Source organism: Panulirus ornatus, chromosome 17, assembly GCF_036320965.1.
Source record: "Panulirus ornatus isolate Po-2019 chromosome 17, ASM3632096v1, whole genome shotgun sequence".
Taxonomy (NCBI): Eukaryota; Metazoa; Arthropoda; class Malacostraca; order Decapoda; family Palinuridae; genus Panulirus; species Panulirus ornatus.
The window spans coordinates 45,935,117-45,950,830 of record NC_092240.1 but is presented as its reverse complement, the minus strand read 5'-3'; the positions used below and the strand labels follow the sequence as shown (position 1 = coordinate 45,950,830).

The 15,714-nt window shown below is 39.9% G+C and overlaps 1 protein-coding gene across 1 annotated transcript in view; it reads right to left on the bottom strand.

Moving 5' to 3' along the window:
- The window catches only part of LOC139754434 (proteasome activator complex subunit 4-like), a 576,322-nt gene that overhangs the window by 339,421 nt on the left and 221,187 nt on the right, over positions 1 to 15,714 (bottom strand). The window contains exons 12-13 of the mRNA XM_071671710.1: positions 11,796 to 12,014; positions 2,305 to 2,403 (exon numbers count right to left, since the gene is read on the bottom strand). Of these exons, the coding sequence (XP_071527811.1) occupies positions 2,305 to 2,403; positions 11,796 to 12,014 (318 nt within the window). The remainder of the gene's footprint in view (positions 1 to 2,304; positions 2,404 to 11,795; positions 12,015 to 15,714) is intronic.

Sequence of the window (15,714 nt, the reverse complement as noted above, 5' to 3'; positions counted from 1 at the left end):
TCGGAGGGGAGAAGCCTTGTGCTGTTGCACTAAATTGAGAGCCAAGCTTGCTGATGCGGGACTGTATTGGTGGGGTCTTTTTATCATTCTGTGTTTGTAGTTGCACAGCAGCCTGCGACTGTCCTGAGTGCACTGTATTGTGTGGTTTCCAGCTTTGTATGAGAGATTTGCTTTTGATAGGGTGGAAGACTAAGCAGGTGAGCTATAGTTTAAAGTGAAGCAGATGAATTGTTCATATAGGAAGTTTAGTGATTCTTTTTCTTGTCCAAATCTGACGCCAGCTAGCGATATGATGTCATTTACTTTCTGGCGCCTTTGTGTTGATGCCATTGATGTGGGGAGTGAATGTCATGTGTGTTCCACATAGGATGCCTACAATTATTGATGTTTTGCACTATGGGAGTGTCTGTCCACTCCATGTGAATAAAGGGTGTGGGCAAGACCATGTCAATCTGGAGTTAAAAGAGAGACTGAAGACTTCTGTGGAGATGCAGACATTCTGTTCTTTGTGAGCCAATATTCCAATTGTTTAAGAAGTACAGAAATAAATAAAGAATGATTTACTGAATTTAGGCAGTCATTCAACTGAATATAGACACATTACAAAACTGGGAAGTCATAACGGTAACTAGTTAAGATATCAAGGTCAAGGTGGGGCCGGATATTTCCAAGCTCTGAACAAGCATGTGAATGAGGTACACCTACATAGTCAGGGTGGTAGTTAGAGAGGAAAGTTTACATAATAAATACTATGGTATATACACATTAAATGATGAATAATCACAGTAATATTGAAGCTGACATACTGTATAGCTTAAGAAAAAAATGAGTTGTTCCCTTGCTTAGCTATGCACTTGTTATGACAATCACAATTGTAAGTACAGGACAGTTCTTATGTCTGTGTAAACAAGCTCTAATTTGTACAAGTCAACTGTGGTGATAAGCAAGTCTATGGGGATGGGGTATCAGAGGAGATTAAGTCTCAGCACAATGGAGCGTTACAAGTCTGATGTTGCTTCTGTGGTTTCAGTGTCATGATGTGTTTGGGTCTGAGGTGATGCTACATGGGTGAGAGTAAGATGATATGACTGCTTTTGGTGTAGAACAATCTTGTTTAGAGAGTTTAGATACTAAAGAGAGAAGTGATATAGAAATGTTGGAGATCAGGGAGTTGGGTGGTCTGGAGGGTTTTAGGACTGGTATTGTGATACCAAATGTCAAGATGTTTGGGATTTTGCTGTGCAGCAAGGAGTAGGTAAAGATATCTGTAAGTACTTGAACTGCAAATGAGCCATAGCATTTTAAATGCAAGTTTCATTTGTTGTCAGGGGCTGCAGCAAGAGAGATTTTAGGTTTTAATTGCATTTCTTGTATCAGAGGATGTGAAGGGTGAGTGGGCAGTTGTTTCTGGATAGGTTCTGTGTAAGTTTTTCATGACTTACTTGTTTATGGGCTAGGTTGGTGTGATTATGTTTGGGTGTTCTTTGTGAGAAAGGATTTAATTAAACAATGGGTCAGAAAACCTTCATGAGTTGGCACTGGACTGGTGCAAAAAGAGTATATTTTGTCTAATGGGTGCCAGAATTGGATACTGTGGGTCTTGTGAATCACTTTCTCAAGTGACTCAGTTGTTAAACAATGATACACAGCGCTGGAAGCAGATTTGAGTGAGAAACATGATCTGCAGCTTACACAACATCTTTCAATTTTTGCACCTACTCTATTTAGTGAAAAGCTGCAGTTGATACCTATATTTGGGAGCATGTGGGAAAGATGAGATTGTTAAGGTCTCTTAAATTTGGAAATGCTTTGATTTCTACTCTTTTAAATCCTTATCAAGGAAACAGCTTGTCCCACTATCAGAATGAAAGTATAAAATGCATCTGCAGGATTCAAAAACATTTTCCATAATGAAAATATCTAAGCAGTGCCATAATTCAAGAGCTGAAGTGCCCTATACTACATAAAACACAAAGTTGATCTGAGCTGCAATGAGACAGAATCTTGGTTGTGGAAGATGCTGGTAGCCACAAATTTTCCTAAATACCCATCCCTGATCACCCATCTCTGATCACCCATCCTGAGGTATTGGCTGATTTAGCTCACTCAAATTTTCACGAGAAAATATGGTTGATAGTCATATATTACTACCCTACAAAGTTAATTCAAGCAGAGATTTAAGGGAATAGATCAGACAAAGTCTGTCTTAGCAACTTGAATATATGTACAGAAATCAATAACAACACTAACCTTATCTGTCTTAGCAACTTGAATATGTGTACAAAAATCAATAACAACACTAACCTTAACTGCTGAGCGGCACATATTTGCAGCAAACTTGCCCGCAACATGAATTTCTATCATCTTCCCTTTGATGAATGTCTGCAGTCGCTGGAGGGCAGCCTGGAAATCATATTATATTGAATACAATCAATATCCATTATTTCTCACAAAAATTCCATTACTTAAGTTGTGGCTGTGTGGATAAACTGCATTGTTATCCACATCAGATATAACTAATCTAAATAGAAAAAGGATTAAAGATAAACTGCTAAAAAGCTTCCATTTCAGAAGTATAAAGCAGGAAAATGGCCCACCTATACCTATCTTACAAGCAAAATGATCCTACTCTTTGATAATGTTGCATACCTAGCATTCAATCTATCTAATGCCTAAAAAGACCTCACCATCCAACATTTCAAATTCCCAAATGTTAAGTTCTTAAAATAGAACATATAATAAACTCTTCTAAGTGTTTCAAGAGCCAGCCTTGTAATAACAAAATTAAGACAACTATTAAAGCCTTTCTTCATTTGGTCCTGGCACTACTTCGCTGATGTGGGAAAGGCAATCAAGTATGGAAAAAAATTAATGCCCCAAATAGAAAAAAAGAAGGAAAACCTAATCCTACAGCTTTTTCTGTAATTATTTAAATGAACAATACAGTCTCCACAAAGAAAATCGGGTTAATTAATTCTCAAAAGAAGTTTTTCATGTTATCTGTTTTCATGAATGGAACTCATCCTATTACTCACTTATGGTGGGGTTATTGTATATCTAGTAGAACTGTACAATCTTAGAAGCCAGGTGATGATGATTCGCCACCTCAGTTAACCAGGGGTCCAAATAAGTTGTTCCAGGAAGAAAAAATCCATGTTCGTGCTTGAAAGCAAGAAAATGTGTCTTCAAGCATTATTCAAAGACATGCTGACAGGGATGAGTTTACTGTTCAGAAACTTATTTTGCCTCCGTCTAACATGATTCCTTCCCAAAAACTAGGACTGATCAACAAAGGAAGACCAGTAAGGTCAATGATAACCTGACAAAGCATGAGGTTCTGAAAAACCCATCCATATCAGTTTGTAAGTCACTTTACTGGTTTAACTTGAGTGACCAAACCCAGCTCTTGGGGAGGAATAACATTAGAAGAAGGAATCAAAAACTGTCTGCACAGTGAACTCAGTTTGTGAGTTTGTCTTGAAACTGCACTTGCAAACACATTTTCTTGCTTTCTGTAACAGCTTCTTACGACTCATGGTAACTTACGGATGAGGAAAAAATATCAGAACAAGAGAAATAGCAAGAATATCACTAAAAACAAGGACAGCAAAGACAAGTTCCATCCCCAAATCTCAATACCATGGGGGTAAATACAGCAGCTAATCATGTCATCTTATTTCTATGACTCTACCATATTGCCAATGTTGCCAAACATAAGCAAGTAATATTCAGCAATTAAAAACCTGAGGCATGAAAGCCTCATCTTAAACAGCAATGGGATTTTTTTCTTTATGAGACTGGATACCAATTCCAAATACAACAGAAGGGGTGCATTCCTAAAAACTTGACCCTCAAGCAAAAGTCCAGTAACTGAAACCCATTTTCCCATATACTACCATTACATACATAATCAATGATGTATTCCTAAAAAAAGTTCAGCACCAAGAAATAACTAAAAGAAGCTAAAGAACAAACACAGGATTTTTATTTTAAATACAAACCTGATATAAATTCAAAAACATTCTCATAAAATAATATTAATCTATTTACTTTGCTTTGTCGCTGTCTCCCACTTTAGCGAGGTAGCACAAGGAAACAGACGAAAGAATGGCTCAACCCACCCACATACACATGTATATACATACACGTCCACACACGCAAATATACATAACTATACATCTCAACGTATACATATATATACACACACAGACATATACATATATACACATGTACACAATTCATACTGTCTGTCTTTATTCATAGTCCTTCTGGCCCTGACTTGTGCAGTTGAAACATGGACATGGAAAAAGTCACAGAGGTCAAGAATCCAGACTGTGGAAATGAGCTATTTTAGAAGAGCTTGTGGTATGATTTTAAGGAATGAAGAAGGAAATGAGGGGGTGCATGAGAAACTTGGTATAATGGTTAATTTGTTTATGGATGGGGTGGTTAGGGAGGTGAATGCAAGTTTTGGAGAGAGGAACAAGTATGCAATCTGTTGTGGAATTAAATGAGGAGTTGTGGAGAGAGTGAATCATAATACTTTGAGGTGTTTCAGGCACTTAAAAAAAGAATGCGATACAGGAAGTTTGTAAGGAAAGTGTATAACAGTGTGATTGAAGAGGTTGGTGTGTGGGGAAGCCATTGGGAAACAAAGTGGAAGACGTTACAGCTAGCTCCCTTCTTTTCCAATAACTGTTTCAATTACCCATTATATTTCATTCAGTTTTCTGTACTAAGGTACAGAATTATACTCTTTTGAAAAGTCTGATTGCTGTATGGTAAAATGTGAAATCTTGTTTATTTGATTGTGTATAAATCAAGTTTGTATTTTTACAGCTTTTACAATTTATGGGAGACCAAGAAACATGTAAGATATGATATTTTTTCTTTCTTTCTTTCAAACTATTCGCCATTTCCCACATTAGCAAGGTAGCATTAAGAACAGAGGACTGGGCCTCTGAGGGAATATCCTCACCTGGCCCCCTTCTCTGTTCCTTCTTTTAGAAAATTAAAAAAAAAACAAGATGGGAGGATTTCCAGCCCCCCGCTTTCTCCCCTTTTAGTCGCCTTCTACGACACGCAGGGAATATGTGGGAAGTATTCTTTCTCCCCTATCCCCAGGGATATAAGATATTATAATTAATTGCCGTTTCCCGTGTCAGTGAGGTAATGGCAGAAACATACGAAGAATGGCCCATCACCTCAAATACACATATATATACATAAACACCCATACACACACACATACATACATTTACATATCAATATATACATATTTTTTTTTTATTATTTTGCTTTGTCGCTGTCTCCCGCGTTTGCGAGGTAGCGTAAGGAAACAGACGAAAGAAATGGCCCAACCCAACCCCATACACAATGTATATACATACACGTCCACACACGCAAATATACATACCTATACATCTCAATGTACACATATATATACACACACAGACACATACATATATACCCATGCACACAATTCACACTGTCTGCCTTTATTCATTCCCATCGCCACCTCGCCACACATGGAATACCATCCCCCTCCCCCCTCATGTGTGCAAGGTAGCACTAGGAAAAGACAACAAAGGCCCCATTCGTTCACACTCACTCTCTAGCTGTCATGCAATAATGCCCGAAACCACAGCTCCCTTTCCACATCCAGGCCCCACACAACTTTCCATGGTTTACCCCATATGCTTCACATGCCCTGATTCAATCCACTGACAGCACGTCAACCCCAGTATACCACATCGATCCAATTCACTCTATTCCTTGCCCTCCTTTCACCCTCCTGCATGTTCAGGCCCGATCACACAATCTTTTTCACTCCATCTTTCCACCTCCAATTTGGTCTCCCACTTCTCCTCGTTCCCTTCACCTCAGACACATATATCCTCTTGGTCAATCTTTCCTCACTCATTCTCTCCATGTGCCCAAACCATTTCAAAACACCCTCTTCTGCTCTCTCAACCATGCTCTTTTTATTTCCACACATCTCTCTTACCCTTACATTACTTATTTGATCAAACCACCTCACACCATACATTGTCCTCAAACATCTCATTTCCAGCACATCCACCCTCCTGCGCACAACTCTATCCATAGCCCACGCCTCGCAACCATACAACATTGTTGGAACCACTATTCCTTCAAACATACCCAATTTTGCTTTCCAAGATAATGTTCTCAACTTCCACACATTCTTCAAGGCTCCCAGGATTTTCGCCCCCTCCCCCACCCTATGATTCACTTCCGCTTCCATGGTTCCATCTCATGCCAAATCCACTCCCAGATATCTAAAACACTACTTCCTCCAGTTTTTCTCCATTCAAACTTACCTCCCAATTGACTTGACCCTCAACCCTACTGTACCTAATAACCTTGCTCTTATTCACATTTACTCTTAACTTTCTTCTTTCACACACTTTACCAAACTCAGTCACCAGCTTCTGCAGTTTCTCACATGAATCAGCCACCAGCGCTGTATCATCAGCGAACAACAACTGACTCACTTCCCAAGCTCTCTCATCAACAACAGACTTCATACTTGCCCCTCTTTCCAAAACTCTTGCATTCACCTCCCTTACAACCCCATCCATAAACAAATTAAACAACCATGGAGACATCACGCACCCCTGCCGCAAACCTACATTCACTGAGAACCAATCACTTTCCTCTCTTCCTACACGTACACATGCTTTACATCCTCAATAAAAACTTTTCACTGCTTCTAACAACTTGCCTCCCACACCATATATTCTTAATACCTTCCACAGAGCATCTCTATCAACTCTATCATATGCCTTCCCTAGATCCATAAGTGCTACATACAAATCCATTTGCTTTTCTAAGTATTTCTCACATACATTCTTCAAAGCAAACACCTGATCCACACATCCTCTACCACTTCTGAAACCACACTGCTCCTCCCCAATCTGATGCTCTGTACATGCCTTCACCCTCTCAATCAATACCCTCCCATATAATTTACCAGGAATACTCAACAAACTTATACCTCTGTAATTTGAGCACTCACTCTTATCCCCTTTGCCTTTGTACAATGGCACTATGCACGCATTCCGCCAATCCTCAGGCACCTCACCATGAGTCATACATACATTAAATAACCTTACCAACCAGTCAACAATACAGTCACCCCCTTTTTTAATAAATTCCACTGCAATACCATCCAAACCTGCTGCCTTGCCAGCTTTCATCTTCCGCAAAACTTTTACTACCTCTTCTCTGTTTACCAAATCATTTTCCCTAACCCTCTCACTTTGCACACCACCTCGACCAACACACCCTATATCTGCCACTCTATCATCAAACACATTCAACAAACCTTCAAAATACTCACTCCATCTCCTTCTCACATCACCACTACTTGTTATCACCTCCCCATTTGCGCCCTTCACTGAAGTTCCCATTTGCTCCCTTGTCTTACGCACTTTATTTACCTCCTTCCAGAACATCTTTTTATTCTCCCTAAAATTTAATGATACTCTCTCACCCCAACTCTCATTTGCCCTCTTTTTCACATATACAGACATATACATATAAACACATGTACATACTCATACTTGCTTGCCTTTATCCATTCCTATCACTATCCTGCCACACAGAAAATAGCATCGCTACCCCTTGCTTCAGCAAGGTAGTGCCAAAAATGCAGACAAAAAAGGCCACACTCATTCACACTCAGTCCCTAGCTGTCATGTGTAATGCATTAAAAACCACAGCTCTCTATCCACATCCAGGCCCCACACACTTTCCATGGTTTACCCCACATGCTTCACATGCCCCACTTCAGTCCATTGACAGCATGTTGATTCTGGTATACCACATCGTTCCAATTCACTCTATTCCTTGCATGCCTCTCATTCTCCTGTTATTCAGGCCCTGATCACTCAAAATCTTTTTCACTCCATCTTTCCTCCTTCCTTGACTCGTCCTCTCACTAGCACCTGACTTTACTCCTAAGACTTTCCCAAGCCATTCTTCCCCTTTACCCTTCAGCTTCGTTTCACTCACAGCCAGAACATCCAGGTTTCTTTCCTCAAACATACTACCTATCTTTCCTTTTTTCTCATCTTGGTTACATCCACACATATCCAGACACCCAAATCTGTGCCTTCGTGGAGGATGAGCACTCCCCACTTGACTCATTCTTCTGTCTCCCTCATCAGAAATTGAAATACAAGGAGGAGAGGGTTTCCAGCCCCCAGCTCCTGCCCCCTTTTGTTGCCTTCTACAACACACAGGGAATACGTGGTCATGGGAGGTATTCTTTCTCCCCTATCCCCTACACAGTGGCATTATACAGCCTTGATGAACTATCACATAATGCCTTGAAGCACTATCATCTATTTTACACAACTTGTATAACATTTCACTCTCAGACAAGAATTACTCCTATTTACAATAATACTTAGTGGTATTATGGAGTCTTAAACCATAAAATAAATGCATAATGAAGTCTTAAACCATAAAATGAAAAAAAATCACAGAATCAAGGAAATCAACATTAAAAATTTAACAACCCAACAAAACTTCTAAATTTACATAGATGGGTTTAAATACAATTCCGGTCCAGCTCTATAACCCAGTGAAAAATATTTCTATCTATCTATATCTGCGACGTCCATTTCCTCCAAGAACTTCTATCAAAACAAATCCATGCATTCTTGCACAGTGCCAGTATCGTAACCAATGAAGAAAGGTACTTCACCATTCTATATCAAAAACATTAAGTTGATAGTTAAGGCTGAGCACAACATTTTATTAGCCAATGGCATCAGTTTAAACATGAATAATATGCCTGATTTCATAACCACATAGGCTAGACAGTAATCAAAAGTTAGGTAAGCTTGGGGTACACCTTCAAAGGTAGACATATACAGACCTCTGATTTGCAACCACTAACTCAGAAGTCGAGTGCTCAAACCACTCACCACTATATTGCATTAACACATTAACACAGTAGTTCCCAGACTGTGAGGTGTACCCCTCTATGTGGGTATGAACCATTACCTGAGGGGGCAGACAGTCATTCATGAAAACCACAGGATGTTTTATTTCTTTTCATACATATTACATGATGTACTATTTTTTTTTTCCATACATATTCACCATTTCCTGCATTAGCAAGGTAGTGCCAAGAACAGATGACTGAGCCTTTGAGGGAAAAATCCTCAATTGGCCCTTTCTCTGTTCCTTCTTTTGCAAAAATAACACAGGAGGGGATGATTTCCAGCCCCCCACTCCTTCCCCTTTTAGTTGCCTTCTACAAAACATGGGGAATACATGGGCAGTATTCTTTCTTCCCTATCCCTAGGGATGGGATGTTCTAATTCATCTATTTATTCATTATACTTTATCGCTGTCTCCCACGTTAGCGAGGTAGCGCAAGGAAACATACAGAAGAATGACCCAACCCATCCACATGCACATGTATATGCATAAACACTCACACACACATGTAAACATACCTATACATTTCAATGTATACATACATATACAAACACAGACATATACATACATACACTTGTACATATTCATACATGCTGCCTTCATCCATTCCCGCCGCCAACCCGCCACACATGAATATGACACCCCCTCCCCCCACGTGCGTGCAAGGTAGCCCTAGGAAAAGACAACAAAGGCCACATTTGTTCACACTCAGTCTCTAGCTGTCGTGAGTAATGCACCATAATCACAGCTCTCTTTTCACATCCAGGCCCCCCCAAAATTTCCATAGTTTACCCCAGATGCTTCACATGCCTTGGTTCAATCCATTGGCAGCATGTCGACCCCAGTATACTACATCATTCCAATTCACTCTATTCCTTGCACACTTTTCACCCTCCTGTATGTTCAGGCCCTGATCACTCAAAATCATTTTCACACAATCATTCTACCACCAATTTGGTCTCCCACTTCTCGTTCCCTCCACCTCTGAAACACGTATCCTCTTTGTCAATCTCTCCTCACTCATTCTCTCTATGTGACCAAACCATTACAATCCACTCTCTTCTGCTCTCTCTCAACCACATCTTTTATTACCACACATCTATCTTAACCTTTCATTACTTAATCAAACCACCTCACATATTGTCCTCAAACATCTCATTTCCAACACATCCACCCTCCTCCGCACAACCCTATCTATTGCCCATGCCTCACAACCATATAACACTGTTGGAACCACATTTCCTTCAAACATAACCATCTTTGCTCTCCGATATAACATTCTCACCTTCCACACATTCTTCAACACTCCCAGAACCTTTGCCCCCTACCCCATCATGTGACTCACTTTCGCTTCCATGGTTCCATCTACTGCTAAATCCACTCCCAGATATCTAAAATACTTCACTTACTCCAGTTTTTCTCCATTCAGACTTACCTCCCAATTTTCTTGTCCTTTGACCCTACTGAACCCAATAAACTTGCTCTTATTCATATTCATTCTCAGCTTTCTTCTTTCATACACTTTACCAAACTCAGTCTGCAGTTTCTCACACAAATCAGCCACCAGTGCTGTATCATCAACAAACAACAACTGACTCACTTCCCAAGCCCTCTCATCCACAACAGACTGTATACTTGCCCCTCTCTCCAAAACTCTTGCTTTCACCTACCTAACAACCCCATCCATAAACAAATTAAACAACCATGGAGACATTACACATCCCTGCCGCAAACAAACATTCACTGGGAACCAATCACTTTCCTCTCTTCCTACTCGTACACATGCCTTACATCTTCAATAAAAACTTTTCACTGCTTCTAGCAACTTACCTCCCACATGATATACTCTTAATACTTTCCACAGAGCATCTCTATCAACTCTATCATATGCCTTCTCCAGATCCATAAATGCTACATACATATCCATTTGCTTTTCTAAGTATTTCTCACATACATTCTTCAAAGCAAACACCTGATCCACACATCCTCTACCACTTCTGAAACCACACTGCTCTTCCACAATCTGATGCTCTGTACATGCCTTCACCCTCTCAATCAATACCCTCCCATATAATTTCCCAGGAACAGTCAACAAACTTATACCTCTGTAATTTGAACACCCACCTTTATCCCCTTTGCCTTTGTACAATGGGACTATACATGCATTCCGCCAATCCTCAGGCACTTCAACATGAACCATACATACATTGAATATCCTCACCAACCAGTCAACAACACAGTCACCCTCTTTTTTAACAAATTCCACTGCAATACCATCCAAACCTGCCACCTTGCTGGCTTTCATCTTCTGCAAAGCTTTCACTACCTCTTCTCAGTTTACCAAATCACTCTCGCTGACCTCACTTTGCACACCGCCTCGACCAAAACACCCTATATCTGCCACTCTATCATCAAACACATTCAACAAACCTTCAAAATACTCATTCCATCTCCCTCTCACTTCATCACTACTTGTTATTACCTCCCCATTTGCCCCCTTCAATAATGTTCTCATTTGTTCTCTTGTCTTACACACTTTACTTACCTCCTTATGTATAACAGGTATAATAAATCATACCTACATACAAAATATGCCTGCTAAGTGATGCACAAAGAAACAAGCAAACAGAACACTGAATATGTTGAAATTCTTTGTGGAAATTTTCCATTGTACTATAAAGAGACAATGAAAACTTCAATGATTCATGGTAGGTGTTACTATCTTATGTTTGGAATCCTCTGCATTACTGAATACATGATTTCTGAATGCTTAAAATATGGAAGACTAAGGTATTTACACATATTCAAGAATTACCAACCTGGTATATTTGTGGATGTGCTTGAGTAAGGATGGCAGAAAAGGTCGAGGAGAGTCCCATCTCCAACATGTTTTCTTCTCGATTCATTTTTTCTGTTTCCCTATCCAACTGAGTTATCTGCTCCAATGTTGAGTTTTCAATAAGAGCGAAACAACGGTCCATGAATTGTAATACAAAGTCCTCAAAACCAGCAGTTTGTAAACACACCTGCTGTTCCACCTGAAAAGATAATCACTTTATCAATATATATTCTGGCACTTTGATCACTGAAATTTATGTTCAGTAACAATCAACTCAAAATACTGGTCTCCCTCTCTTACAATAAATTCAAAAGCACTACATTTTGCTACCTAAATTTACCTACATCAAGTGAAAGTTTGCACTTGTGGCAGGATATAACTAACTTAGGTTTGTAATGGATAAACATTTATGCTTATCAGAAGTGATGCAAAACACTGTCTATCTATCTATATCTCTGATGCCTTTTCATTTCAGAAAACTCCCCCAAGATGGTGGCCATGGCAATAAAGTCTCCATAATAAGCGAACTCCAGTGTTGCTCCTTAGCCTTTAGCGCCTTATCTGTAACGGGCCACTGGCAGAGAGCAAGGCTAATAGCAGAGTTTGCAGAGGCTCCTAGCTAATATTCCTACTGACTACTCATACCTAATGTTTCTACCTAATGCTCCAAACTAAATGTTCATACCTACTACTTCTATCTTCTGCTTTTAACATTTTACCATAAGGCAGGGCTAGCACATAGTGCTCACCACAAGAAATTTTAGAGTTACAAAGAATGAACCATGTGAATTGAGATTATCAAGCATCATGTGTGCCAAGGCAAAATTCCATGTCTGTGGACAAAATGCCCGTCATCCACATGTGGGTGAGGCAGAAAGAAAAGACAGGTACTTGCTTAGGTTAGAGGTCTTTTCTTTCTGCCTCACCCATGTGTGGACTTCTGGCATTCAGTCCACAAACACAGAATCTCTCCTTGTCACACATACCACTAAACAACACTTATCTCACACAGCTCATTCTTTGTAAATCTAAATTTTCCTGTGGTGAGCACAAAACACTAAACCTATAAATTTACTACTACTAATGATGAGAATAAAAATTTAGTTGTGGCTAGGGCATAACACCAGCACTAACAGCCTGGATGTCAGTAGGGTTAGTGATGGCTGTGTAGTAAGCCAGCACTCTTAATGGTTGTCAAGTTGTACTCCTTTGACCCAGATTGCTGTCTTTTCTTTCTGCCTTATCCACATGAAGGTTAATGGCATTAAGCCCACAAACCTATAATCTCTCCTTGTCATACATAACGCTTGACATAACTTAACTCACACAGCTCATTCTTTGTAACTCCATACTTTTCCGCGGTGAGCATTATGCGCTAGCCCTGCCTCTTGGCAAAGTGTCAGGAGCAACAGATAGAAGCGGTAATTAAGAACATTTAGGCAGAAGCATTAGGTAGAAGTAGTAGGTAGGAACATTAAGCAAGAGCATTTGGTAGAAGTCAGGTGGGACATTATGTAGGAGCCTCTGCAAACACTGTGCTAAAGTTGCTCTCTGCCAGTGGCATGTTTAGGGTGAGGCACTAAAGGCTAAACAGCAGCACTGGAGTTCACTAGCTATGGAGACTGTATTGCCGTGGCCAACCCTTGAGGGAATTCCAGGTGGGAACTGGCATCAGAGATATAGATAGATGGATAGATACATACAAAGACAGTTAGTTAAACTATGGCCATTAGTCTCAGGAAGTGTGGCATCATATGGAGCTTATCTATAGTATGAATAAGGTGATAGTACCGATTGTCCCTTCTGCTACATCAATGAGGTATATCTAATTCTATATTTTTTCCATTAAAATTCTTGAGCATCTTATATATATCCTCTTACTGGAACATAAAAGCCAAAAGTTTTGGAGGGCTGTCAATAGTCTCAGGAAGTGTGGCATCATATGGAGCTTATCTATAGTATGAATAAGATGTTAGTACTGATTGTCCCTTCTGCTACATCAATCAGGTATATCTAATTCTATATCTTTTCCATTAAAATTCTTGAGCATCTTATATATCCTCTTACTGGAACATAAAAGCCAAAAGTTTTGAAGGGCCGCCTACTGTAAGCAGCACGACATGAAATGTTTGTTTACACTCAATCAGATGACTGATCATGCAGAGAGAGGCCATTTAACTCTGTGTTTTGAGCATAAAATCATTGATTTCTGAGTCAATCATCTATCAATAACTACAAAACTATTATGCTTAGTATTCCCTCTTATAGGCCATAGGGTATACATTACAAAGCTGCTAAACAATGCTTTATACTCATTTTTCTGGTTTCCAAAATGTTTTGTTTTCCCATAATCATAATCGTGGATGGCAAGAGGTGAACTGCAACTGGTGCAAAAAATGCTGACATTCTGGCAGCATCTAAGAGTGGAAGTGAATTTGAGGGCACTGATGATCTAGATTATGATGCCTCAGAAGTACTTAAGGAACCTGAACCTCCAAACTGCGATGTTATGTGGCTTAAAATCTGTCTCCCTACTGCTCTCCTAATACTACAAATTTTAAATCCTTCTTCAACTATCTAAACTCCTGGCATGAGACAGTGATATCCTCTCACCCACAAGCTGAAATCCTTTGCCTCGTGGATTTTAATGTTCACCATAGGGAATGGATGAATTCCTCCCATAAGGATGGTAAAGGGATCAAAGCCCTCACATTCTCCATTTTCAGTGATTTGAGCAAATTATCTCCTACCCTACCCATATACCTGACTGCTGTGACCACTCACTTAATATTCTGGATTTGTCTTTCACCTCTAGTCCATCCAGCTGTAAATACACAATCTCAAACCCAATTGGTTCATCTGATCACACTCTAATGGCACCTCCCCCTCTAGCAGCCCTTTTCTAGGAATAAACAATGGCATCTGAACAATCCTGACTGGAATAACTTACGTAACTTCTTTTCTAACTTTCCTTGGGTAAATTACTGAATCTTATGAGGTGATGCTTCTGTCTCCACCAATGCACAACAGAGGTTATTCTTGCAGGTATGGAAGCATTCATCTCTCTTCCTCCAAGACTACTTCATCCAATCCATGGTTCAACCATTCCTGTTCAGAGGCCATTCAGACAAAATCTCCTTCCTCTGATTCCCATTCAGCTTTTATCACAGCCTGTAATCGCTGCACTGCATGTTATCTGTGAGGTAAAGCATTCCTTCATGCAAAGGCAGAGCGATAACCTCCTCTTGTCATCCAGTGATAGGTTTTTCTGGTCTTTAGCTAAGGGCATCTATAACACCTTCTGTTGCTCTCTACCTTTCCTCTCACATTTCCATTCTGATGGTACAATAGCTATCTCTCCCACAGGCAAAGCAACTATCTTTGGAATTTCTCCTCTAACTCCAGCTTGGATGACTCTAACATTCTTTCATTCCCTAATGCTCTTGTCACTAATCCTATACCTCTTCCCGTAATCTCTTCGGATTGTCCAAAAAGCACTTCTTTCTCTGGAATGAAGAAAGGCTTGTGGTCCTGATGGCATCCATCCCCGTATTCTGAAAGAGTGCACCTCTGAATTTGCAACTGTGCAACTGTTCCATTTCTGTTCAAAAAATAAAATTTTCCTTCTCCTTGGAAACATGCTTTGATACATCCCATCCCTAAGAAGGGTGACCGTTCTGACCATTCTAACTATTGTCCTGTTGGTTTGACATCTTCCATTTCCAAAGTCTGAATTCATCGACTACCATATCATTAAAGATCCACTTGTGACATTCTTTCCTATCTTACTAATGTCTGATCATCATCCATGAAAGATTTTGGGGTGTCATGTGGCGTTGCCCTTGGCATACCTAAGGCTTTTGACAAGGTGTGGCATTGGGGTCTCATCTCTAAGCTCC